We start from the raw sequence: 27,855 nt of genomic DNA on the forward strand, positions 1-27,855 counted from the left end.
GGAATCGAACCCGGTACCTCTGCACTGTGAAGCTGACGTGCTAACCACTGGACTACCGGGCCGCCTCCATATACATCTATTTTTATTATTTTTTTTCAGTGGCGGAGCTACTCGGTGCTCCATAGCCCCCCCCACTGGCCACCTCGGAACGACCCGGAAGATTCAGACCACGGTGGTTCTGCGGTGCAGATCATTTTTTCCGCCTGACTGCCCGTCCCCACCCAGTCGAATTACACTTGGATGGCCTCCCTATCATACGTCCAGACTGACCATCTACCCAAACGAGCATTGCTGCTATCTGGCCAACTCCTCCAACGACGACGTTGGAGCCAAGTTGTTCTCGTGCCATACAAAGCGTGTAGCTGCACGCGAACTAGTAACTCCCACCCTCACATATCGAGTACGTGATTGCACGGCTCTGTTCGGGTTGCATCAATGTGTCAGTCAAGCGCCGAGGAGGCCTGGCAGCACTAATTAGCTCATGTTCACCTAATGATGTTTGAATTTCTGACTATTGCATCAGCGGGGTTGTTTTAGAGCGGCGAGGCCAAAACCTGGCGGGCGCACGCGGCACGGCTCGGTCCAGCGTATCGGAAAAGGAGCCGAGGAGCATTTGCTTGAAATCTCAAGAGGAGTTCGGTGCTCGTACTTTTGTTGCAGAATTGGGGCTGGGAAAACACTTCCTGAGTAAACGATGCGATTAATATTAAATGATGTTGCTGTAAACATCTTCAGTTGCTGCTCTTGGTGCCCTCAAGCCCGCGGCGCTAAACCTTATTTATTACGCACATAAAACTCCTGAGTGAGAAAAGTTGAAAGCAGTAAACAACATGCCAGGAAGTGGACCGGAGGACTTGCTAACATTTGTACCATTAACCATTTTGTTGGCCCAGATTTTTCTACACCCAAAAAAAGAAAGGACGATCCCTTGGGGTGTTTTTTTTTTTACGTCCCCATAAGGTAAAAAAATAAAATCCCCAGCTCCCGAATGGACCAGTATCATAAGTCACGTAGAGAGAGAGGGGTGGTGTCTGCCCTCTAGTGGACAGGCACTGCGCCATCACTGCAGAGGCACCTTATCCTGCTGTGCGATTGGTCACTCCGGCTTTTACTACCATGTAGAGCAGGTGAGAGAGCGAGGGCGTTGAGAGAGAGGAAAAATAAAAATATCAATGCCTACAAAGACGATAAATACATTTTCACTCATGGAGGCATCACTTCATACAATACAATTTATAGACTCGGTCAATTAGTGAGCAGATCCGTGCGTATCTGACGAGAATGACACCAAGCCACCGAATAGGTGACGCTAACAAATGGAGATCCAAAAAAATTCAATGCAGCTCCGCCTACCATGTGGTTTTTCTGCCATGGGAAGGTACCCTGACACCCAGTGTTTCCAAACATGATGGAAATTCAACTCAACTGTATTTAGAGAGCACTTTAAATTCCACTCTTATATTGGGTCTCATCAAACTATGTGAAGATGCAGATTTTTTCCTCTTTCCATACCATCTTCCGAGCCGCTTGATCCTCACTTGGGTCGCGGGGGGTGCTGGAGCCTATCCCAGCTGTCTTCGGGCACTAGGCGGGGGACACCCTGAACCGGGTGCCAGTCAATCGCAGGGCACACAGAAACGAACAACCATTCACACTCACACTCACACGTAGGGACAATTTAGAGTGTTCAATCAGCATGCCATGCATGTTTTTGGAATGTGGGAGGAAACCGGAGCACCCGGAGAAAACCCACGCAGGCCCGGGGAGAACATCATTCCATACCAAAAATAGCAAAGTGCCTTGTGAATGTCTTCTTGTGAGTGACAATAGCTAGCGCGTACAATGTGAGTGCACGTCCTGTAAAGGAAAGTCAGAAAACACTCACTTCCCCAAGACCACAAGGACATTGACTGAAAAGTGCCAATCCGTATGGGGGGGGGGGGGGGGGGGGGAGAACTTGAAATGAAAGCATTGAGATGAAGAGGGAGGTGGCGGCTTGACAGGATGTGTCCACAGAGGAGGGAGAAAGGGAGGCGGCGGGAGGCGGACTGCCCGACATGTCATTGAGTTAGTGCATCCACTGCAATGAGGGACTTCTGACTCTGGAACGGAGACGATACAAGCGTGTCATTTGTTTCCTCCATTCTCTTTGACATTTTCCGGCTGTCCATCGAAGGGGTTATTTTGCACTGTGGAAAAGGTAAGGCCCAGTTTCTATTCAATGGAGTGAAAGAGGGGGCACAAAAACAAAAACAGAACTAAGTGCTATGATGTCATTCAACATTTTTTACATGCGAATTTACAAAATGAGTTCTATTATCCGACATCAGGTCAGGTTTGGATCAATTAAAACCTGGTGTGACGAGTATAGTACTAGTACAGTGGGTCCACTGGTAAGCATATCTGCCTCACAGTACAGAGGTGCAGGTTCGATTCCAGCTCTGACCCTCCGGTGTGGAGTTTGCATGTTCTCCCCGTGCCCTTAAGGGTGATCTCCGGGTACTCCGGTTTCCTCCCACATTCCAAAAACATGCATGGCAGGTTTAAATTGTACCCAGGTGTGATTGTGAGCGCGAATGGCCGTTTGTCTATGTGTGCCCTGCGATTGGTTGGCGACCACTTCAGGGTGTACCCCGCCTACTGCCCGAAAACGGCTGGGATAGGCTCCAGCAATGCAGGGATGTTTATTGTGTACTCGACCCAGTATAATCAAGGTGCTGCTGGAAAATCCTTGTTGCGTGAAAGCACAGTTTGACACAGATTCTACCAATCGAGACCGAAAGATATACTGTATGTGATCAGTAGAGTCAGGGGGGGGGAACCGTGTGAACAATGTCCCAGCTGTACTGCAAGAAGACGGACAACTCCTCGTTCAGCGACCGCATCCCCCTGCGCATCGTGCGGTCCGAGTCGGAGCTCTCGGCCCTGGAGCGGGCCTACCTCGGTGCGGTGGGGAAGGGCGACTACGCCACAGTGAAGGAGGCCCTGGAGGAGGCCGAGATCTACTTCTGCATCAACATCGACTGCGTGGACTCGCTGGGGCGCACGGCGCTGCTCATTGCCATCGAGAATGAGAACCTGGAGATCGTGGAGCTGCTGCTCAGCTACAACGTGCACGTGGGCGACGCCCTGCTGCACGCCATCCGCAAGGAGGTGGTGGGCGCCGTGGAACTGCTGCTCAACCACAAGAAGCCCAGTGGTGAAAAACAGGTACGGTCATCCCAAAAAAGGGTGTACGATTGTCTTAACTGCTATTGCGGTGCCATCTTGACTGACCGGTGCCCCAATTTTCACCAAATTACAAGCTCGAGACAAAGTCCGGTTTTTGACCCACCGACAGACTGAAAGACAGATAGCTTGAGTACAGACCAACAAAGACGACAACACAGGCAACAGACAGACAGACAGACCAACCAAGAGACCAACTAACGGACCGACAAACTGATGGATCGATACAAGCGCACCAGTGAGACGGAATTCAATTTTTAGTCTAAGCTACGCACGAAGGAGACACTACGGCTACCTCCACACTGTCATTTCTCTTACCCGGGTAAACCACAAGCGACGTCCGATCTGGTAATTGAACTACTTGTCTATTCCGTAAAGCTCCCACCCATAATGCTGGACAAACAGTTTTCGGACTTCACCCCGGACATCACTCCGATCATCCTGGCGGCCCACACCAACAACTACGAGATCATCAAACTCCTGGTGCAGCGAGGCGTCTCCATACCTCAGCCGCACGCCGTGCTGTGCGACTGCCTGGAGTGCGTATCCAGTTTGGATGTGGACGGCCTGCGCCACTCGCACTCCCGCCTCAACATCTACAAGGCGCTGGCAAGCCCGTCGCTCATCGCCCTGTCCAGCGAGGACCCGTTCCTCACCGCCTTCCAGCTCAGCTGGGAGCTGAAGGAGCTCAGTCAGGTGGAGAATGAGTTCAAGTCCGAGTATGAGGAACTGTCGCATACGTGCAAACGTTTTGCCAAGGACCTCTTGGATCAGACCCGGAGCTCCAAGGAGCTGGAAATCATCCTCAACTACCGCGACGACATCAACCCACTGCTGGATGACAACACCAACGATCTGGCCCGGGTGAAGTTGGCAATTAAATACTGCCAGAAAGAGGTAAGTTACCTTTTCAATTTATGGTGGTAGGAGGGGGGAGGCAGAAGTGTTGGTGACACTTTCTGAAGTCTTGAAATGGACAAGTGTGTCGCCATAGTCCTGTCTAAAGGGAGAATGATGAAGGCAAGCCAGTCCAAACCCAGTCAACATCCTGTGAAGAGGTAAACTTATGGTCCTGAATACGGATTATCGACTGGAATAATTGGCTGTAAACCGTTTTTTATTGCTTCTGAAAAAAACAACAACGGAGACATCAGCCTGTCATTAGAATTGCAAGGTCTAAATCGTAAGCATAGTGGCCTCGTGACAAGAACCGCGTCAAGATGAGCCACAAATGGCTCTAAATGGTTGGAGGCGTCCCGAGGGAGCTTTGGGCAGGCCCGTAATTGCAAGGCGGGTTCTTAATGTAATGCATTACTGTTGCCTCCTCAGTCATATGCCGATTGGATTAGACGGCGATCATGACAACGTGATGCCTATTTCCCTGAAACTTGAAATATTTGAATCATTCGCCGCACATTTTGGTCATCGGACATTGCGTGAATGATTATCAGGTCTTTTGCACAAATTTGTACCACACCCACAGGCTCTATCTGTCAATATTGAGCGAGATTGTACTGAAGAAAGATTAAAGAAAAACTAAACAATAACCTGAGAGATCTGCCGCAATTGAGCACTTGCCGAAAGCTTCCGCTAATGTGTACAAATGACTTATTTCCCTCGTCATAAAGGCTACAATTAGGAGCATGAGAGGCAAAACATGCTCTTTGGACAGTATGTTCTGCACCTTCCTCGCGACGTTGCTTATTTGATTGCGCCAATTCTGCTGCCAACGATGCAACAAGAAGCTTTCTGCAGGTTGCTATTGTGGTTTTTCTGATCGGATGGGTTCCAAGGTGGTTACAGACAAGCTGCGGATCATTACAAGCACTTAGCAGCGGTCTAAAAAGTCTCTTCCTGCTCCCAGTTTGTGTCAGCAAATGTCATCTAAGGTAGAGCAGATTTCAATGACGTAGTCACACCAACGACTCTTTTGCTCGATGCCATACGTTGCCACGACACGCGATTCGGCTCCTCCACGGGCAAGATGGGAAGTTTTGCCGGGATTCTGCGTGGAAAGATGACCTCATCGACCCGCCCATTATGGAGGGAATCCATTTGGCCATAACGAGGTTAAGATGAAATGAACTCCCATCACCAGAAAAAGACGTCTTCCAGATGTTTTGATCAGATCTTGTTGAGCAGAGGATAAGAACCCGATTCGTCATTTAACGGGAGGACAGATCATTTGTGGAATGTTTTTCAGTGTGTAGGGGAAAGTAAATCGGTTTCACCATTCTCGCCAAGAAAATGATTTGCCACTTTCAACTCATCCGTCAGCAGTTTCCTGACTTAGGCCAAGTTGCAGGTTGCTTCTTATCTCTTTCTTTGTGGTGTTTGCAGTTTGTCGCCCAGCCCAACTGTCAGCAGCTGCTGGCCTCCCGGTGGTATGATGAGATCCCAGGCTGGAGAAGGCGTCACTGGGCAGTGAAATTCATCACATGTATCCTCATCGGGCTGCTCTTCCCCGTCTTGTCCATCCTTTACTTGGTCTCACCGAAAAGCCGTTACGGCTTATTCATCCGCAAGCCCTTCATCAAGTTTATCTGTCACGCCGCTTCCTACCTGACATTCCTGTTCCTGCTCTTCTTGGCATCGCAGCACATTGAAGCCCCACAGCGTGACTTTCAGGGCCCGGCCCCGACCGTGGTGGAATGGATGATCCTCCCCTGGGTAATCGGTAAAGAATATCGGTTCTCCTATAATTGGCCCTCCTGCTGGTGCTACCATCATGATCCCACGGTTTGCTTGTGTGTTCAAGGTTTCATCTGGACAGAGATCAAGCAGATGTGGGACAGCGGGTTCCAAGATTACATGGATGACTGGTGGAACATCATGGACTTCATCATGAATGCATTGTATCTGGCAACTATTTCCCTCAAGATCGTTGCCTACGCAAAGGTACTGTACAGATGAGTACAGAACCGCGATGCATGGTTGCGTGTGAATGATTGGACAGTATTGGTGCAATATTGTGGTGGCATTTACAATCGGTAGGTTCTTGTTCTGACTCATTACAGTCCTTGACAGTTGAAGCACCCGCGAAAAGTTGAAAAGTTTTCACTAGTGGTGTGCTGAAAAGGAACAAGGGAGGTCACAAGACTGTGGACCAGGACTGTGTTAGAAGGGGATGTTTACAGGAAAGGTAGACCCGGGTGTCACCCGCAAGGCAATGGAGGAAATATTAAATTGACGGAAAACAGCGCTAAGTGGGAGGAGGTAGACGACGAAAAGCAGGGGCCCCGGGAAAGAGCTCTGCGGCACACCTGAAGTCAGTGGGCAGGGGAGGGATGAGAAGGACTTGAGCTGACTGACCAAGTGAACAGTACGGGGGAGCCGTGCTGCTCATTGACAATCCGCCGCATATTTATTTTGCAGTACAGTGGGAACAAACCCCGATGCCACTGGGAAATGTGGCACCCGACTCTGATCGCCGAGGCATTGTTTGCTATCGCCAACATCTTCAGTTCCCTGCGTCTCATCTGCCTTTTCACCGCCAATTCTCACCTGGGCCCGCTGCAGATCTCGCTGGGCCGCATGCTGCTCGACATCCTCAAGTTCCTGTTCATCTACTGCCTGGTGCTGCTGGCCTTTGCCAATGGCCTCAACCAGCTCTACTATTACTACGGAACCGACGTGGGCAGCAAGTGCAAGGGCATCCGCTGCATGCAGCAAAACAACGCCTTCTCCACGTACGGTCTACACAAAACCATTGCCGATGACGAATAGCGTCGTTTGGCGGCACGGCGAACCTGATGTATGGCGCCTTTGTTTTTCAGGTTATTCGAAACGCTGCAGTCATTATTCTGGTCTGTGTTTGGCCTAATTTCCCTCTACGTGACACGAGTGAAGCCGGACCACAAATTTACCGAGTTTGTAGGAACCACCATGTTCGGCACCTACAATATCATCTCCCTGGTTGTGCTGCTGAACATGCTCATTGCCATGATGAACAACTCGTACCAGCACATTGCCGTGAGTGGCCTCATCTATTGTTTAACCACTCCCGTTTGTCTCGTGTTCGTTTACAAACCCCCTGTGTTTTCTTTTTAAGGATCACGCGGATATCGAGTGGAAATTTGCCAGAACTAAATTATGGATGAGCTACTTTGAAGAGGGAGGAACTCTGCCGTCCCCGTTCAACATCATACCCAGTCCCAAGTCATTTTATTATCTGACGGGATGGGTACAAGCGCGTGTGTTTCGGAGGCCCAGCTTGAAAAGACTTGAAACATTTGAAAGTTTAGGGGTAAGTCATTTCATGCGGTTTTCCTGCATCCGTTCACCGGGAGAATTATTTCAATAGCCGCTCATTGAAGGGGACAAACAGTCATATACGCAGATATCAAAAATGAAAACATCCACGAGGAGCATGGAGGAGCGCCTCACATCACCCCCGCCAACCAGGCTGCTGTCAATCGCTTCAATTTTTTTTTCTTTACATTCTCTTTTATGATGTTTTATATTTTACAGTACAGAGATATTTGATTTATTCATTCATTCATCTTCCGAACCGCTTGATCCTCACTAGGGTCGCGGGGGGTGCTGGAGCCTATCCCAGCTGTCTTCGGGCACTAGGCGGGAGACACCCTGAATTGGTTGCCAGCCAATCACAGAGCACACAGAGACGAAAAACCATCCATGCTCACAACTAGGGACAATTTAGAGTGTTCAATCAGCCTGCCACGCATGTTTTTGGAATGTGGGAGGAAACCGGAGCACCCGGAGAAAACCCACGCAGGCCCGGGAAGAACATGCAAACTCCACACAGGGAGGCCGGAGCTGGAATCGAACCCGGTACCTCTGCACTGTGAAGCTGACGTGCTAACCATTGGACTACCGGGCCGCCCCTATTTGATTTATTTTTACAAAATACAGGGGTGCAAGGGATTCATGTATTCCATGTGCTGTACAAATGTAAATTGTCTGGTCAATACGCAAAAGCACGTGATTGATGGAAGATTTACGCCTGTAATTACAGAGGCGTGCGGCGGACAATGTCAGACTAAACCACGAGTATCAGGTAAGGCACATTTCCATGATTGACAAGAGTCTGCCTCTCGGCAACTTCAACGTCAACATTAGTGTGTATTTTTCAGGAGGTTTTGAGAAACCTAGTGAAGCGCTACGTCGCTGCAATGATCAGAGACGCCAAGACAGAGGAAGGCTTGACTGAAGAAAACTTCAAGGTAGCGTAAACCCGTTAAACCAAAAGACCTGCCCACCAGGGCCATTTGCTCCCATGAAATGTTTGGTCTTCGTCATCGACAGGAACTCAAGCAGGACATCTCCAGCTTCCGCTACGAGGTGCTGGGAATGATGAAGGGCAAATCGCAAGGGCGAGGGGCTGGAAAAGTAGCCAGCTCCCCCTTCGCCTACCCGGGGAACTCCTTCAAGTATTCCCCGAAATGTTGCACGGAGGAGAGGCTGGACGTGTTTGAGCTGAACCCCCACTACGCCAGCAACAGTCCGAGCGATGGCTGCGTCACGACTGCCAAAAGCCACCTTGGCGACGCCCCCAAGCAGAGGCCGCCCGGGAAGCTCCCTCAGCACTGCAGAGGAATCAATTCCACCTCGAACAAGAGCTCAAAGTGTTCGGAAAGCGCCAGAGGACAAAACCGCGAGCTCAAAAGTCCGAGGGTGATCGTGCAAGTCGTACAGGAGGTGGAGATGGACGCTCAAGAGAAGGAGCATTCATGCAAACTGCAAACCGCTGGACATTAATGACCTCGATACAGCGACACGTTCATCCGAGTCTGCAAATAATACATTCGCTTTTTTTTTTTTTCTTTCTGCTGCTTTGTGGTAATTTATTAAATGAAGACACTTTCCCAACCGTGGCCTAGTTCGTGTATGGTTAAAATAAGAAACCATAAAACAATACTAACTCTGGGCTATACTTCAAGCGGTTATGTTATGGGTACAATAAATGACTCATAATTTACAGAAATGAAGCGGTTTCAAGTAACCTCAACACATTAAATTTGTACTAATGATATGGTGCACAGCTAAATCATTGTGACACATTTTTGTAGCATATTGCCCCCCCCCCCCCTTTTTTTTTTAAATGTGTGTGCAATCAAATAAAAATGCAACTCCTGGAAAGTCTGCAGATCCTGTTGTCCAAATAATTTGCTGCGTTTGCTAATTTTCTCATGTGGATGTTTACAAAAACTATCGCCATCGTTTAAATTGACTGGATCAGTAAAAATTTTGCAACGTGAAACGCAGAAATGATCTTTGGCTCGATGGGGAAAGACTTTGACACGGTGTCACAATTCCGATAGGTTTTAAAACTTCCATTTTTGGGCAAGTTTATCTGCTTTTGCTTTCCCACCGCTCATCCTGTTTACCAGGGGCACAAAACCGTCCTTGTAAACAGTTTATTTCTTCTACAAATGACCTCTTTAATAGTTTGGGGTGTCTATCAAACGTAATCGAAAGCGCCAAAACTGGATGTCACTTAAACTTATCCCCACTCGGGGTTTAGAAGCTGATGTAAACCAAACATTAATTTTTTTGTCGCCAGTAATTCAAATGGGATGTGAACCGAGGGACAGAGTTACAAGGGGAGTCTATGTATGCCTATTTTGACAACAGAATCAGTCGGAAGAAAAATAGTGTCTGGATAATGGCGTCGATAGAGCCTCGTCAACATTCATTCCGTTCAAAGGGTTCCCTGCCGTTACGGGCTATTTCAGACGTCTCTTTCACTCAACTCTTGGTTGCGCTACAACTCGGCAGTTTCCCAATTGATTTGCAGTGTTGACGCCCTAGCGCAGGCATGTCCAAAGTCCGGCCCGGGGGCCAAATCCGGCCCGCAGTCGAATTTCATCCGGCCCTCGGCCCCTGTCATAAAATCAGTGCCGTCTGGCCCGCAGGTTGGGCGCAATGGAACACGTGTTGCATTGACTGAGGTCTCGTCGACTGGTGAGTGATGTTTCATAGAGTACTGCTTCCCTCTAGTGGCTAAATGAGTAATAGCATTCACTAAATGAGTAATAGCATTTAGACACTAGAGGGCATCACTCACGAGTTAACAAGACATCACTCCGTGTTTATCCATCCATCCATCCATCTTCCATACCGCTTGATCCTCACGAGGGCCGCGGGGGGTGCTGGAGCCTATCCCAGCCGTCTCCGTGCAGTAGGTGGGGGACACCCTGAATCGGTTGCCAGCCAATCGCAGGGCACACAGTGACAAACAACCATCCGCGCTCACACTCACACCTAGGGACAATTTAGAGTGTTCAATCAGCCTGCCACGCATGTTTTTTGGAATGTGGGAGGAAACCGGAGCACCCGGAGAAAAGCCACGCAGGCCCGGGGAGCATATGCAAACTCCACACAGGGAGGCCGGAGCTGGAATCGAACCCGGTACCTCTGCACTGTGAAGCCGACGTGCTAACCACTGGACTACCGGGCCGCTAAAAATGAAATTTGGCACTTGCCTTGTCATCATTCATAGTTCTGACTTTTATTTTTGGAGGATTTGTGGCCACGTGAAATGTAGAAAGCGAGGCCCATCGGGGTTCTGTCAGTGCAGTCGGATGTGGGACTTGCACTGGAAAGACAGACCGACGTTTGCCTGGAATATCCCAGATGTGTCCCACGTGGCTTCCGTGCGTTTCCCGCATGTAACACTCAGCAGTGTGAAAAATAATTGGAGGTTGTGTGAACAATGCAATCGCAATTTCACATCACCCAGTCCAGTAGATCCAATTTCTCTCTCTATGCCAGCAACGACAAATAAACGTTTTCTTATCTCCTTATATTATCTTACGGAGCCGCTACTTCACTTTTTTGGGTGTGTCGTGAAGTTTTTCTTCAATCTTGGATGTGCCTTGGCTCAATCCAAGTCGGAAAACGCTTGACCGAGCATGACCTGACTGCGGTGGAGAATTAAAAAAAAACAAAAAAAAAACAAGGAGTCCTTTTGACCACTAGGTGGCACACACACACACAACATTCTGCAAATTCATCAACTGCCCTGCAGCATGTGTTGACAGTACTAAAGAAAAAAAAATCCAAGTCTGCCTTTCGTCACGACTATAATTCCGCTTTGCGACGTAACAATACGCTATTAATGAGATTGCATTTACCAGAAGACGCGTCATCCTCAGAGCCGTTTCGAACATTTTGCTTACCTTCATTGAGCTCCGTGAAAGAGAGTGTGCAGGTGTGCCAAATAAAGTGTCCTCTGATTGTATTTTGTCCTTAAAAAAAAAAAAAAGCAGAAAAAAAATGTGCATTTTGAAACACATATTTAAAAGAACATTTTGAAATTGCATTCATGGTCTTATTTTCAAATATGTTGATAAACAAATTAGATTAGTTGCATGACAAAGGACACTGAAGGAAAAATACTTTGAGGGAGGCCCCTTGGAGCATTGGCGGAGTTTCCTGGTAGTACTTGTGTGCGTGATGGTGTCATCCTCCTGGAGCAGGGGGGGGGGGGCCGTATATAAACTCCCACTCGGAGCGCAGCCCCTCATCACTTTGGCTGTGGAAGGCCGACAAGGCAGCAGGCAAAAAAAAAAAAAGGATGAAGCTCCAGTTCGCGGCCGCCTTGGCACTCTTTGTGCTCTCCTCCTTGTTGGACGGGGCACACGCGTCGGCCTACGACAAGATTGTGGCGCACAGTCGCATCCGGGCCAGGAACCAGGGGTAAGAAACAAGAAATGCTTCGTCTTAAGAGTTGTAAAGTTGAGTAAAGTTGAATATTGTCAATTAAATGGAGTTTTGTGTTTTTAAAGCAAACTCATGTTTCATGTATATACGTCATTTTTGGGAAGGATGGAATTTGCAGTTTCCATGAACTGCAGAATGAATCAAATGAAAGCATGCGTTATGTCACTCCTCACTTGACTTCTCCAGCGTTCATAAGAGTGACTGATGTTTCCTCCCCACTGCCTCAGGCCCAACGTGTGCGCCTTGCAGCAAGTCATGGGCACCAGGAAGAAGTACTTCAGCACTTGTCGCAATTGGTACCAAGGCGCCATCTGTGGGAAGAAAGCGTGAGTAGGTTTCATTGTGTCCGATGAGACGAGTGCAGTGAAAACATTTATTGCAGTGACCAAAGTGCGAATTTTTTGGGGTGGGGGTGGGTATTTTGAAGATGTAATAATAATAATAATAATAATAATAATAATAGGGCGGCCTGGTAGTCCAGTGGTTAGCACGTCGGCTTCACAGTGCAGAGGTACCGGGTTCGATTCCAGCTCCGGCCTCCCTGTGTGGAGTTTGCATGTTCTCCCCGGGCCTGCGTGGGATTTCTCCGGGTGCTCCGGTTTCCTCCCACATTCCAAAAACATGCATGGCAGGCTGATTGGACGCTCTAAATTGTCCCTAGGTGTGAGTGTGAGCGTGGTTGGTTGTTCGTCTCTGTGTGCCCTGCGATTGGCTGGCAACCGATTCAGGGTGTCCCCCGCCTACTGCCTGAAGACAGCTGGGATAGGCTCCAGCAACCCCCGCCACCCTAGTGAGGATCAAGCGGTACGGAAGATGAATGAATGAAAGATGAATAATAATAATAATAATAATAATGCATTTTATTTAAAAGCGCCTTTCATGCCACCCAAGGACACTGTGCAGACAATAAAAAATACAATGTAAAAATTTGTAAGCGAGATATTATATAAAAACAGGACATCAAATCATAAAAAGATGTGAAAATGGAAGAGCTATGTGTTGTAAGCAATCCTGAACAGGTGTGTTTTTAGACGGGGCTTGAAAGTGGAAAGAGGTGTGGCAGTTTTGGAGGTCCGGAGGTGGGTTGTTCCAAAGCTTTTGGAGCAGCATGACTGAAGGCCCCGTCACAAAAGGCGGAAAACGGAAAAATGATTGGCACCCATTCAGAAAGGGTTAGAATTGAAAGTTGAAATATTCAAAGTTCCATCCCAGAAAGTGTCTTCAAGAGGATTTGGTTTCAGGGAAAAACAAAGCACCTCGAGCGTGTGGTGCTGCGAAGACTCTCTGTACCTTCCGCTAACAACCCAGGCTAAAGTGGGCTCCTCCCCCAACATGCAAAGCTCGCCGCGCAGCCGAGATGCATCACTTCACGAGACTTCCTTGACTACAATGTACTACTTAGCGATTAGACAAGGCTTTGGCTCCTACCTCAGAAAGAGCGCATAAAAGGCTAATCATTTTTAGCTTGGAATGGGCTTCGGCGGGAAATAAAACACAAAGCGATAACTTCACAAAGGACGAAGGATGAGAACATGTGTTTGGAATTACAAAACAAGCATGAAGAATGTGAGCAGCGTTCACCCGTCATCCACGATAGAGTCATTCACGCATTAATTTTTTTTAAATGTTTATGTATATGAAATATTAATTCCCAGCGCATGTGAATTCGTCTTCAGTGTCATCTCTTTTTTTATATTTGATTTTTATTATTATTTATATTTTTTTATTTTTATTTTTTATTATTTTTATTTTTTTATTTTTATTATTATTTTTTTATTACCGATTCGTCTTACTGTTTATTGTGTATGTTAAATCGCTCCATGTACAGCACTTTGTATGTATAGTTCTTTTTTTGGGGGGGAATAAGACGTTTTCCAGCCCGAAAGACATCTGGTAGGCCGCTTAAGGATGCGAGCGTTTGATCACATCCAAATGGGACCCCAAACTTTTTCAAGATCGCAAACTCTTTGTGATCACGGGTAGTCTTGTTCATTAGCTTCGGGAGGGGGGGGGGGGGCAGTGGCCACTGTTTGAGTGTCAGTGTGGTGAACCACAGACTCCAGGATGTGGCTCGCAATTGCTGACACGATTCATGAATGGAAAAGCCCGCCGTTTAACTCCAAACTGCACCGCTTAGTTTTTCTCTCTCGCTCTCTTGCCATTTCTGGCTTTTCAGCACTTTTGTGTTCAAACATGGAAGGAAGCCCTTGTTTTTTTTTTTCTTCATTTTTTTTTCTCGATATGATAGCTTCATCATGAACAGTTTAAATTTGCTTTTGAGTTGCACTGGATGACCCGCTTTGCACTTGCCACGTCATGAGGCACACCAGTGTCCAGCGCATCGCAGAACATGGCAACTTGGCAAGTCATGAGTTGCGCTGTGGGAAATGATCTAACTTCACTTATTTATGTCTGAAAAAAGTTTATTTGCTTACAATGTATGCGACTTTTTTCACCCAGTGACAGGCAAAAACAACGAAACAAACTTCAACCGCAATAATAAGGTGAAATCAACATCTCAGCGAGATTGTCAATTAACATTATTCATTTGGTCAGCGCAGATTTTGCAGAATTTCTAAATTTGATGCATCGAGACTCCGATTTTGTTCACTTCATGATGTGTCCAGCGGGCGTCTGGAATGAAGCAACAACAGCGTCAAAAAGCGTCACTTCTGCGCGACAATGAAGCCTGCGCATTTACTTTGTGTAACGCTGCAGTTGCTTCCAGATAAAAACGTGCAAGCTTTTTCCTGCCACAAAAAAAAAAAACGACCAATACACCAACACAGCATCTTATTCTTTCAAGAAAACAACTTGGTGTCCATTTCCTCACAATTAGTCTTCAAAAGCATCTTCTATGCCGCGAATCAGTAACTGTATTGGAACGCAGCCCGAGGGAAAATGTCCGACGTGACCAATTTACCGTAATTTTTTCCCCGTTTTTCTTTTTAAAGGAAATGCTGACAAGTCAAAAGTATCCGAATGCTTGGCCAGACACAATCCCTCTGTGTGAGAGAGCAACGTAGCAAATTATTATTATGATTTTTATTTTTTTTCATATGCTGACTTTGCCCTGACTGAGCTGCGGTGTGATGTCATCGCAGTGCCGCCAAATCCCACATAAACCGCAAATAAGAACGATTAATAACAGGGTGATGTTAAAATCGAATCCTGTTTTTATTTCAAGATGAGAGCTTCTTCTTCAAAAGGAATTTGGTAGTATGAGTTTTAAACCACATTTGAGAGAAAAACAGGTCAGTTCATGTGATGGGACAGATAGCTAGCTAGCTAGCTAGCTAGCTAGATGTTTTTCTTCAACGAGGGTTGGCCACATTTGGTGTTTTTGTCCTCTGACTGCAGACTGCATCCAAGACAGCATCTTTTCTTCATCTAATGATTCCAGCGTGCAACATTTTTGGTGTGTTTAGCCCCCCCCCCCCCCAAAATGCCTGAATGTGCACAGGCTCACTATTGTTGACCATTTCGAAGCGCAGGTGATTCACATATGGAGCCCTCCGCCTCCCTCCCTCTTTGTTTTTCAGCTTTCACACGGAAACTTGTGGATATTTGGTCATACATTGTTCGCTCTTGGTTTATATAATAAGGTTGTTGAGGTTTTATTTACAAGTGGAAGCAACCGCGCAGAACTTGAGCTAACCATGTATATATTCCAATACCGTATATATCCGAATGTATATAACTGTGGCTCTTTTTTTATGTCATATATGTCGCCCCTCCCCAAAACGTTTATAATAGTGGATATGAGGTCCAAATACTTGCGGCTGTGTGAGGTATAGCCGTGTTTATATCCAGCAGCTGCACTTTATAAAAATAATTCTTATACTGCATTTGTCTTTCTCCTGTTGCCCCCGTGGGTGACTGGTGGGTGACCCGTACCTGCACTCCCGGCAGCAAACACGCACGTTCTAGTGTTTGCTGGGAGACGAGCATGGCATGAAAAGTGCATTGGTGACTATGGCTCACCTTTCCCCCTTCTGGGGGCATTACAGAAAGTCTCCAGTTAACTCGCATAAAAACGACTGCAATTAAATGTCACACTCCGACGTTACAAGGGTCCAAACTTTAAAAAAAAAAGGTTCCAGTCAAATCTAACCAAAAACATGGCTGACGACAACGATAAGACTGTATATTGGGTCTGTGTCTTCAGAGTAAGGTAGTGACACATGTCATTTTAAGGCGCATGATGAATTAGTTTGTCCAGTACTTACTCCTTTTCACTCATTTCATTGTATTATATTCATGTCCTTGAACTGCGTTTCTGTTCTGTCGCTATCTGCCCCGATTCCTGTGCAGTTTCTACTCGTTTGTGCTGTAAGCGCGCGATAGTTTGAGTTCAACAGTTTCCATGGAAGAGACCATAAAGGGTCTTTTTGTGCTGACCAAAATGTTCTGGAATCCAACATTGAGTATGCCGCATATTCCCGCGTGCCAAAATGAGGTTAACCAAACGCTAAGCAAATAGCAAACTGATTGTGAGCACTCTCTCTGTTCTATAAATCTGCTATTTTAATGTTAGCTTAATCCAGGGGCCAAGCTTTCCCCATTAGCTTTTGGAGCCAGATGCTAGACGTGGCATCTTTTGGTAGCGACGGAGACAAACGGACACATCTGGAAACACTGTGACAACGCCGTCGGTCGCCAGATAAAGCATATAATCCCACAGTGTCTGTCGTCAACCTTTTAACGGATTTGCTAGCCTTCGAAGGTGGATAATGCGCTTATTTCACTTTGCAGGACCATCCTTTACGAGTGCTGCCCAGGATACATGAAGCTGGATGGAATGCGCGGTTGCCCTGCAGGTGCGTGGCGTTCACCGACATACGTCGGAGTCAATTTATAAAAGCTTGATTTGGGCATACCTCCCAATCCCGGCGAGCAGCGGCTTGTTATTTACTCTGGGAAGCGATGCTCTCGCAGGTTGCTGACACGTGTTCTTTCGGATGCCGGTGTTTGACAGAAGAGAAAGACCAGGCTGCCTGTGAAGCATAACAACCTTCAGTGGAAGTCACGACAAGGGAACATATTTGTTATTTAGCATTCCTGATGACCATGCAGGTTGAAGAAGGAGTTGAAATATTCTTGATTTCAAACCGTAAAAAGTTTTCTCCACTGTGATGACGCAAGAGGAGTGCATAATAAAGGCCTCTTTTATGGACTCGCACCGGTGTCTAAAGACATTAAAATGGTGGCGCAGCAGCTAGCTAGTCAGCGGCTGATTAGCTTGCAGCTAATGCTATTAGCGGTCCACCGTCCATCCATCCATCCATCCATCATCTACCGCTTATCCGGGGGCAGGTCGCGGGGGCAACAGCTTTAGCAGGGAAGCCTAGACTTCCCTCTCCCGAGCTACTTCTTCCAGCTCTCCCCGGGGGATCCCGAGGCGTTCCCAGGCCAGCTGGGTGACATAGTCTCTCCAACGTGTCCTGGGTCTTCCTCGGGGTCGCCTCCCGGTGGGACATGCCCGGAACACCTCACCGGGGAGGCGTTGAGGAGGCATCCGAATCAGATGCCCAAGCCACCTCATCTGGCTCCTCTCGATGTGGAGGAGAAGCGGCTCGACTCTGAGCCCCTCCCGGATAACTGAGCTTCTCACCTTATCTCTAAGGGAGAGCCTGGACACCCTGCGGAGAAAACTCATTTAAGCCGCTTGTATCCGGGATCTCGTTCTTTCGGTCACGACCCATAGCTCGTTACCATAGGTGAGGGTTGGGACGTAGATCGACCGGTAAATTGAGAGCTTCGCCCTTTGGCTCAGCTCCTTCTTCACCACGACAGACCGATACAACGTCCGCATCACTACCGATTGTTGTGATATCAAAATCACAAGTCATGGGGGGGAAAAAATGAAGGCCCACGATTGGTTAGAATAATATTTTTTTTTATATCTAAATAAAAAGCCCAAATTAGACACCTTATTTTGCTCTGGCTGGCCAAATAAAAGGATGTGGACGATGGAATCTTGCCTTGTGTCTAGAGTTTGGCACAATTGGGTTAACTGATGAGTCTTAGTTGCCCATAGGCGAGTGTGAATGTGTGTCTAGTCTATTGATCGGTTCAGGGAAATGGATGTTTTCCAATTGGTTGGAATTTTGAGATGTGGTCATTCTGGAGTTCTTGTTTTCCCTTCCCACCCCGCAGTGGCCCCGATCGATCACGTGTACGGCACGCTGGGCATGGTGAAGGCCCATTCCACCCAAAGATACGCCGACATTTCCAAGCTGAGGGCCGAGATCGAGGGATCCGGCTCGTACACTTTCTTTGCGCCCAGCAACGATGCCTGGGAGCTTTTGGATGAGGTGAGGTTCGACAAACGGATCGGAAAATCTTCCGCCGATACCCAGAGCTGGCAAAACTGCTCACACTCTGTACTTAAGGAGGAGTCAAGATATTTCAGGTCTCATCTGTTCAGAATGGTTCTTTTTCTTCTTCCCCCTGCGACAGACCATGCGGGCCGCGCTTGTCAGCAACGTCAACATTGAGCTATACAACGCCCTGCATTTCCACATGGTCAACAAGCGCCTCCTGACCAAAGACTTGCGCAACGGCATGACCATCACGTCCATGTACAACGACCTGGGTCTGCTCATCAATCACTACCCCAACGGGGTGAGTGGCCTCATCGTTTGGCACAAGCCGCCCCCGTGGCCTGGCTTGGCCTGGTGGCGTCCCGCATGATAGACGCTGTGGCGCCCCCGCAGGTGGTGACCGTCAACTGTGCCAGGATCATCCACGGCAACCAGGTGGCCACCAACGGCGTCGTCCACGTGATTGACCGTGTCATCAGCGCCGTCGGGACCTCCATGAAGGACGTGATCCAGGTTGATGATGACCTGGAGACGCTGAATGTGAGTCGTTTCTGCTATCGTACCCTCAGAAGGTTGTTTTCTGATGAACCTTGAAATTTTAAAATGAGCGTTTTATGCTCCATTTACTGTGACTATTGTGTTTCGTGTCCCTATAATAGCAGGGCGACATGCTCCTTTCTATTCTGTGACATCGCAGCATTACTGGCTACGTAGTGACGTAACTGCAGATGAAGTCTTCGGTTTAGCAAGTCTGCGCCTTTTCACCATGCAAACAAAAATAGCTTGTGGACTCTGCTACTTTCCGGTGTGTTGTAGCACGCCGGATTATCCAGTTGATGATCAGAGTTATCAACAAACACCAGTTCCGCTCCTTTTTTTGGGGGGTGGGGAATGGTTATTTGCGTTACTACGTCTGTGTATAGCTAACCTCCTTCCTGTTTACATTCTTGCGGTGAAAAAGAGACAAAGTCAATGTTACGTGACGCATTTTGGCATCTCGCATGCATGGACGTTCATCTGGGTGTGCCCCAATTTCTAACGTGTAAAAAGTCCATAGGCTTACTGATTTTCTTCAAAATTATACTTATATATATATACTTAATAGTCTGTGCATCTATCTGTTATTTTCCTGCAAAGCAATATTGCGATCATACAGATAACCGTCAAAACACTAATGATGTGAAAATTTCCTGCCGTTTCATCTCTAGTACTTATCAAGTTGCTTTTCCCTGCTAAACGCGACCATGTTGCTTCCGTCCCTCCAGGATATTGCCCAGAAATCCGGATTGTTGGACAAGCTGGATCAGCCGGGACATTTCACTCTCTTCGCCCCCACCAATGAAGCCTTTGCCAAGCTTGGAGGCGGCGTGCTCCAGAGGCTTCAGAGAGACAAGCAGGTCCTCCAAGGTACAGCGCATGTTTGCTCCCAGGGATGATTAATCGTACCCTGACATCGCTCAGCGCTGCATTAAAGTCTACAACCGTAACAAAAGGTGCCTTGGTGGCTAAAAGGTGAAGGTACCAGCATACTTCAAAGTACTCAGGCTTTGCGTTTGCTTGACTTCACCGGTTCCGTCGCAGCCAATTGGAAACAGCTGAAACCGCAATATTCTGTGCAATGCGTCTGGAACATGGACACACTTTGGCAGGGCACGCATAACAAAGTTTAGTGGGGAATAATAACTAAAATTAGTCTCCACTTTCAAATGGCGCATGTCATTGTGAACGGAAAGCCAACAGATGAAAGAAAATGTTTGACAAGATAATAGGATCACACATTTTCGCTGACAAAGTCCTTTTGCGAGATAGCAAAACTGTCCCAAAATGGCATCAAGGTAGTGCTGCTCTTGTCTGCGGCAACGTAAAACAGATTTCCTTGGAAGCGGTCGTTATATAAAGTAAGATGGTCAACCTCAAATATCAGATTGGTTGATGATGTCAGACCACCCAATCCCACACAAGTTAAACAGAACCGTGGCAGAGTCCCAAGTGGTTCTCCTCAAGGACCCGAAGGATCCAAGGGTCTTCTGGCTCCCGAGAGCTTCTGTTTGTAGTGTAACAAGAGATCAAGCAACAAGCCACGCAAGCAGCCCAGGAGCCAATTCAACAACCGAAAACGACATTCATGACGGATTCGTCTTTGCTTTCCAGCTCTTCTGAATTTCCACCTTCTGGACTCTGTGCAATGCTCGGAGGCCATCATGGCTGGCAGCTCTTACGAGACCCTGGAGGGCAACCATATTGTAATTGGTTGTGATGGCGAGGGCTTGACCGTCAATGGCATCAAGATGGTGCGCAAGAAGGACATTGTCACAACCAACGGCGTCATCCACCTCATTGACCAAGTGCTCATGCCAGACTCAGGTTCGACCCACCTTCCTTCCACAATCTCTGGGCTTTTGGTCTCATCGACCTAGTGCAGTGTGACAGATCATTAATTCAAACCTCAAACCAAACCATACTGTCCTGCGGTTTTCGAAATAGTACACGTGAATCCTGCATGCCAGAAAGCCGTTTAAGGATTGCTTCCAGAAGACTTAAGGCTTGTATTGACGAAACCCCAACTGTCAGCCCAAGCGAAAACCTCACCGGAGGCTGATTGGTTTGTAAATACTGGCCCTGTTTTTACTGTGTAAGGATTGTCTCTGCTTTTCCAGCCAAACAGGTGATGGAACTGGTGGGGAGTTCCCAGTCCACATTTGGTGACATGGTGTCCGAGCTGGGAATCTCTGCTGCCATGAGGCCCGAGGCCGAATACACACTCTTGGCCCCACTCAACACCGCCTTCAACGGTGAGTGCCATACTGCCCAATCTGATGTGTCCATAGGGAGAATACTTTGAAGATCTCCTCCGTCCCACTGCCACACCTTCCATGGAGGAAGCACGGTGTGGGGACCATGGGGTGGGCTCTCCTCACTGTGGGGTTGATGTCACGAGGTGGTTAAAAAACTCATCGGTGGTATAGCCCAATGGGTGGATGAGTTCCACACCTCTTAAACATCACGTGGACATCGGGGGCAGTGCCCAGATCAGCCGAAGGCATCTGACCATGTTCGCCAGGCTATGCGTTGACATCGATCGATCGAGTGGTTTTTCCATGTTTTCGCGGCAGATGAAGTGATGACCATGGATCAAAGAATGCTTAAAATTATTCTGGAGAATCACATCCTGAAGAAAAAAATCACTCTCGGACAGCTATACAATGGGCAGACGCTGGAGACCATCAGCGGAAAGCTCCTGAGGGTCTTCATCTACCGCACCGTGCGTCCGTCCTCTTTGAAAAACATCAAGCGTTCGCGCGATTGAGCCGTGACCTTTGAGCGCTATGTCTCGGTTCTTTTGCAGGCCGTGTGCATCGAGAACTCCTGCCTCATCAGGGGCAGCAAGGAGGGAAGCAACGGAGCGCTCCATCTCATGAGGGGCTTCCTCAAACCCGCCGAAAAATCCATGTATGAGATTCTGAGAGAAAAGGGCGGGTTCAAGTAAGTACAGCGGTGGTCTTGATGAAAACTGACCGTGGCATTATGATGCTGCGTCACCCGTTGGAACCGCAGTGTTTTCAATCTTTCCAAAGAGTAGCGGCTGTATGGATAATAGATGTGGTTGCGGGACTCTCATGCCAAGTTTCTCTCTGTGCTGCAGGATCTTTTTGTCTTTGATGGAAGACGCCGGATTGACTGACTTGCTCAGACAAGAGGGAGACTTCACGCTATTCGCCCCTACCGACAAGGCTTTTGCCGGTTTAAAGGAGAGAGACTTCGCACTCCTGAAGAGTAGGTCTCCAGAGCAGCTTTTTACGAAGACGTGTTGCTCGCCGTTAATACCGCTCTCCTCTCTTTCAACTCAGGTGACACCAACGCTCTCAGAACGATCCTCCTGTACCACATCAACAACGGCATCTTCATCGGTGGCGGTTTGGAGACGGGAGTCACAAACCTTCTCAAGTCCCTGCAAGGCAGCAACCTCAAAGTCATGTTTGTGAGTGGAGTTACATGCAGTAGCATATTTTTTTGAGCATATGAAGCAGTTTTTTTGTGGTGCAATTCTCAAATGGGCTCAACTTTACAGCAAGCTGGTAGCTATTAGTATGAGCAGTCATCAGAGGTCTTGGGTTTGAGGTTTGCGGATGTTTCGCAGGCAAACGACACCATGCGAGTCAACTCGGTACAAATCCCAGATTCTGACATCATGGCCACAAATGGCGTCATTCACTATGTCAACCAGCTCTTGTATCCCGCAGGTACGATTTTCCACTTTTCAAATAACATCTGTCACGCTGTTTTTGTTTTTAAATCGCAAGTTTGTGCACTTTCATGCAGATATACCCGTCGGAAACCAGGATCTCCTCTCGCTACTCAAGAGGCTGGTTACCTATATCCAGATTAAGGTGAGTCAGAAGCTCGGAGATTTGAATATTGTTGCGTTTGAAATAGGTTCCCATTTTTATGTTTGTAACAGTGCTTAGGAAGGGTGACTAAAGTAGTACAACCCCCCGAATTTGTGGTTCTACTCTTGAAATGCACACCTAGTCTGTGCGCATCACCAAATGTCGCGTCACCAAATGAAACTACGCTAACATACTTTCCCTTTTGAATTTCCAGCACATTCCAGGCTTCAGATACCAGGAAATCCCCCTCACGTTTTTGAGTGAGTAATAAAAGAATCGAAATTGAAGATGCGCTCTCTTGAGTCCATGTTTCAAATCTCCCGAGAGAGCTTCTGCGCTGTCATTAACGGCTTTCTCTCTCCTCTTGTCATTAGGGAGGTTCGTCACCAGAGTTGTCTCAGGTACTGTCATCACAATGAAGCATCATTATCGTGCGATTCCTCAGCAGGAAATTCTCTAACCGGGCACCAGCTTTGTTTAGCGAGAGGACCGCACGTCCCGTCGTTTCATCTCGCGAGTGGCCAATCTTCGTACAATATCAATTGGCAGATCACTTCACCCGGCTCAGTTAAATCCTGCTCACAATTATGAATCACGGTAAACTGGCATTCGAACCTACGCACCTCGATTTGCACTTTTTCATCAAGCCGTCTGCAACTGGAAAATCTTTTAAATCTACGAGAGGTTTTCCATGGCATGTTTCCTTACGGACCACAAAGGGGAGTCCCCTAGCCTTGGTGGAGTGACCAAAAAAAAACCCCTCACAGAAACCTCGGTCACATATAATGCACAACACAGATGCCACTAGTGATGTCATGGTTTCTTCCTTTGTAGAGCACAAAGAAAAAAAGTGTGTTGTAGGGAGACGTGGGGGACTGGACTCACATGACTTGACACACGATTTGTCCCTCCTCGCTGCTGTAGCCGTTTACAAAGAAAGAAATGACAAAATACAAATTCCAAGCAATGCCCCTCGCACGTCCTTCTTCATGGGTAATCCTCAAAACGATCCAACTCCGCACACATACGATTGCGGAGGCAAAAAAAAGTCAATAAATAAACCCCAAAGTTGGACAAACGAAAAGCTTGAGTGAGGAATCCTCTGATGGTGAATCACATTGTTTTTGTTTGTTTGTTCTGACCCAGTCAAAGGTCGATTGGTCATCCCACATCCCTGAAAATGACGGTCACCCTTGTTTTATTTAGCTCCCGACGTGACCAAAGTGACCCGGGTCATCCATCAGGAACCGCCCATCACCAAGGTGACCAGAGTCATCGAGACCGACCCCGCCATCACCCACGTCACCAGAGTTGTCTCAGGCATGTGTTTTGACGGGACCAGAAACAGCCCCATCACCCAAACATCGCAGCCGCTGTCCGAACCGAATCTTGAGCTGCGCTTATCGTGTCATTGACTGTGTCGTTTCCAGGACCTCAGTATTCAGTGCGCACTGGCACCACCCAGCTTGGCGTAGACGGTTAGTCCAACGATCTTACCGAACGCCGTTGGGTCTTCAGAAACGACATTTTGCTCCAATTTGGATCTTCCCTTCTTCTCGTATCATCTAACCTTGCAGAGTTCTCCACCATCGAAACAGATCAAAATTTCGACAGTGACCAACTTGTGAAAATGATCAAAGGTGAGGCAGAAGCGAACCGCTCGGTTCGTGTACGCTAGCAAGGTTTGATCACATAATGTTTGCTTGCATCCATATAGAAGGCGTTTCAAGGAGAAACCCTTCCCGAGGACTTTTAGGTAAAGCAATGGTTCACCCGGTGAATTCCGCCAAAGAGCAGTTCATACAGATCAGCTTGCGAGCTGGCTGAATGGCCTTGTCTTTGACAGAACAGTCTGAAACGTGGTTACTGTCGCTGTGTGTGTGTTTCGTTCTGAGAAACTTGGAAGTGGGTCTGGTTTGACTGCTTTCTTTTGTGAAACCAGCTCCAGTCAACCACAAGGTTTTGCATTGAACTTGATTCCTTGATCTATCGCCACGTTCTCTAGTTTTTATAATGACGCCTCGAGGACGGCGGCTTCGGGCAGCCACTGAGGCCACAGAGTGAAGACGATGAGCCATTGAGTCGAACTGATGTCATCCTTGTGGCCGCTGAGATGGCCCCGGTCCACCGGGTTTGTGCTTGTGCTAGACCCGGACCGGGGCCCAGGTTTGCACCAACCGGTTCTTTCTTTTTCCACCAGTGGAATTGGCTCTAGCTCCGGTGCTTGAACCTGGTGCTTAAGATGACTCCAATTATTTGTTGGGCCAGACTCTGGGGGTATGAGTATGGGTATGGGGGTATGAGTGGTGTGTGCTAGGGGGGCTGTTTGGCACTAAATGGAAAAGCGGGACGATTCTGCCTTGTGAGAACAACCGGCTTTGGGATGAGGTCATGAAAGCGGTGCAAAAGCTCGGTGAACTAAAGCCCTTCCATAGCTGATCCAACGTCGTGACGAATCCACGTATTGGACCACAATTTGAATTTACAGCTTTCAAGTCGTTGGCCTTGAAAAGACAAACACAAGGTTCCCGCCAGACAGCCTGCCTTAGCAGAACATCTGGAAACGAATAAACAGCTGCTCGGGAACAAAAACGCATCGCGCAAAACACTTTTCAGTTAATCCCTGGCATCCAGGAACCGAAACATAGTGGAACATGATCAAGGTTCGTATTTTTTCTCCCCCCCCCGGCATCTCTTGCAGGGATTAGAGTTAAGTAACCTGGGGAGCACGGGGACCTGCAGCAATGTTTCAGATAAAATGCATGCGATCGTTCATGATTATGATTCAATGGTGTGGCTTTGCTTTGATGCTCTGAAAGCTCACCGGAGATTTCATCAGCCATCGCTCCGCTGATGGTACACATCAGAATCAGAATCAGAATCATCTTTATTGGCCAAGTATGTAGAAGACACAAGGAATTTGTCTCCGGTATAACACGCTGCACTAGTATCATCGTGAACAACAAAATCATTGAACCATTTAGAGTAACCAGTAGTTTTGTAGTACCATTTTGTGGTGCAGGAAGAGTGACTATGTCAGTGACTGTTTAAGGAGTTAATGGCTAGAAGCTGTTTAAGTGTCTACTGGATTTGGTGCGCATGTATCTGTAGCGTCTGCCTGAGGGGAGTGGCTGAAAAAGGTGGTGGGCAGGGTGCGGGGGATCCAGGAGGATTTTCCCTGCCCTTGTCTTGATTCTTGCAGTGTGCAAGTCCTCAAGAGTGGGTAGGGCGGTGCCAACGATTTTTTCTGCCGTCCTAACTGTCCGTTGATTGTTTGCCGGAGTTCACCTAGCGCAACAGTTGGCGCACAATTTAAGGGCCATCTTAAGCACCAGTTTCAAGCACCAGAGCTCGAGCCAATTTGGGTGGTGGAAAAAAAATGGAACCGGTGCTAACCTGGGCGAGCTCGAACACGAGCGTGGTGGAAAACGGCCATCGGAGAGGAGATGGTTCCATTCGCCTGCTTTGCCAAGTGCCGGCAATGTTGATGCACAGCCTCTTCGACACCTCCTCTAATTGGGGGAAAAAATGTATCCAAACTGTCCTTCTCTTTTCTTGTCTTCCAAGCCGGCGGCAGGCGAAGAGGAAGGCAGTGAGCCCAGACGAGGGGGAGGGGACCGGACTTCAGGCAGCGAGGCATCACGGCACGGCAGCTTGAGAGCGGCTCGCTGACACGGGGACGCACTTTAAATGTCATTTCAAGCGTACTCGCGGTTCAAAACGGTTTCTGCTAAGCAATCTCAGCGGCACTTGAAGGGTCTCAAATGCAAACATTTTGGCTCGACTTTCATATGAGCCATTAGAGGTGCAATAAAAGGAAAAGAAAAAAAAAGACGGTCCAATCCTACACTTATCCACCGTGCGTTTTAATGCTAGTCGAAGCAATGAAACTCAAGTAGAAGATTTTGTAAATCCGAGCATGATAGATAAGTCCATCAATGAGGTTTTTCAGACCCTGAAATGACTGAAGTTGTTAAAAAAAAGTTTCACGCACATTTTGATCTGTCTCTCATTTCACACAATATATCCATCTCAACGTTTCCCCCCTTTTGTCTCTTTTTTCCCAACAATTTTCCAATAAAGTGCATTCTTTGACATCAACATGCGTTTGTTTCCGATGAAATGAATTCAGTCCATTCGATTCAACGGCAAACCATTTGAGGTCTCACAAAAACACTTAATTCAATCATTCGCTGACATATATGTAACCATAACATTTTTCAGAATATTAAACAATGGTTGAGTGAATCGAAAGGACAATGGACCGAGAAGTGAGCCCTGTGGAACTCTGTACCCATGACTGGGAGGTGTTCCACTGCAGTCTGCTTTATACCGACTGATTTTGGCAAAAGACTCAACACACAAATTCACAATAACTGGGGCCCAATTGATTATGGCTCTTCAAACATCAGGCAAAATAATCTTGGTCAAAAATATACAAGTGAGGCTTGGCAGATAACTGGAGATTATTTAGCTTTTGTCAGCTGGAAGTACGCGCGACGTCATGGCGAATATCTCCATCGGAGCTCATTAGAGGAGCACCTAATGAAGTGTGTGACGTGTTGTGTAGCCATTTGGTCGGCGGTGTCCAAACAAAATGGCCACTCTGATGGAACGCAGGTTCTTGGCGAGCGTGAGGTGTTCGACAGCGGGCGCGCTTCCATGTGAGTGAGCGCTCGAAGAAAGACGCTGCAGAGTGACGGGCACCCGGTGCGACGCTCAAGCTGTTTATACGACCTCCAAGTGTTCTAAAATCGTTTAAGGAGCCTTCTCGCGTGCCCACCTCGTACACCAGGGAGTGGTACGATATCGACATACAGATTAGGGACGTTCAATGCCGCGATGTCACCAAATTCTGACCTCCCTGCTACTGGCAGAAAAGATTTTCTGCACGTCAGATTTTTTTCCTCCCTTATTATCGGTGGCTGGTATCAGTATCCTTTGCGAAGACTCCATACCTTGAAATAGGCTGGTATCGGACCAATATGATACCTGGTATTGATACTTGCACATTCCTAGTACAAAGAAATCAACAAATACGACTGCTCAGTGAGTTGCAGTCGTATTAGTGTTTTTTTTTATGTCTTTTAGTATTGAAACAGTGTCTACATGTGTTGCTGCACCTTTTGCGTTCAAATATCTGATGTCAGCTTTTACATTTTCCATGCCAGGTAATTTTGATTTTTGTCAAGTGCAAACAACATCGCAATAAACACGCCGCAACC

The 27,855-nt window shown here is 47.6% G+C and overlaps 2 protein-coding genes across 8 annotated transcripts; both read left to right on the top strand.

Annotated features, from left to right (window-relative positions):
* Nucleotides 1-2,819: 2,819 nt before the first annotated feature.
* LOC127609021 (short transient receptor potential channel 4-like) lies at nucleotides 2,820-9,074 on the top strand. The gene is made up of 9 exons (XM_052078648.1): nucleotides 2,820-3,210; nucleotides 3,607-4,125; nucleotides 5,569-6,126; nucleotides 6,604-6,917; nucleotides 7,005-7,200; nucleotides 7,280-7,474; nucleotides 8,207-8,248; nucleotides 8,325-8,414; nucleotides 8,497-9,074. Exons 1-9 carry the CDS (start codon nucleotides 2,833-2,835, stop codon nucleotides 8,947-8,949), a joined length of 2,745 nt encoding a protein of 914 aa, XP_051934608.1. The 5' UTR covers nucleotides 2,820-2,832; the 3' UTR covers nucleotides 8,950-9,074.
* Nucleotides 9,075-11,719: 2,645 nt separating this feature from the next.
* On the top strand, nucleotides 11,720-26,731 carry postnb (periostin, osteoblast specific factor b). 7 transcript variants are annotated; one of them, XM_052078415.1, is made up of 22 exons: nucleotides 11,721-11,892; nucleotides 12,144-12,242; nucleotides 16,672-16,736; nucleotides 18,076-18,233; nucleotides 18,379-18,543; nucleotides 18,636-18,782; nucleotides 19,508-19,649; nucleotides 20,394-20,606; nucleotides 20,900-21,034; nucleotides 21,356-21,504; nucleotides 21,589-21,725; nucleotides 21,886-22,016; nucleotides 22,091-22,221; nucleotides 22,381-22,483; nucleotides 22,563-22,630; nucleotides 22,845-22,890; nucleotides 23,005-23,031; nucleotides 23,837-23,950; nucleotides 24,061-24,109; nucleotides 24,194-24,270; nucleotides 24,348-24,386; nucleotides 26,198-26,731. In XM_052078415.1, the coding sequence occupies exons 1-22, from the start codon at nucleotides 11,771-11,773 to the stop codon at nucleotides 26,224-26,226; spliced, it is 2,346 nt and encodes a 781-aa protein (XP_051934375.1). In that variant the 5' UTR covers nucleotides 11,721-11,770; the 3' UTR covers nucleotides 26,227-26,731. The 7 variants fall into 7 exon arrangements, with proteins under 7 accessions (XP_051934381.1, XP_051934375.1, XP_051934376.1 ...); XM_052078416.1 differs by having other exon boundaries at nucleotides 24,061-24,108; nucleotides 24,208-24,270; XM_052078417.1 differs by lacking the exon at nucleotides 24,348-24,386.
* Nucleotides 26,732-27,855: the final 1,124 nt, after the last annotated feature.

This window comes from Hippocampus zosterae, chromosome 10 (genome assembly GCF_025434085.1).
Source record: "Hippocampus zosterae strain Florida chromosome 10, ASM2543408v3, whole genome shotgun sequence".
In the NCBI taxonomy this organism is placed as follows: domain Eukaryota; kingdom Metazoa; phylum Chordata; class Actinopteri; order Syngnathiformes; family Syngnathidae; genus Hippocampus; species Hippocampus zosterae.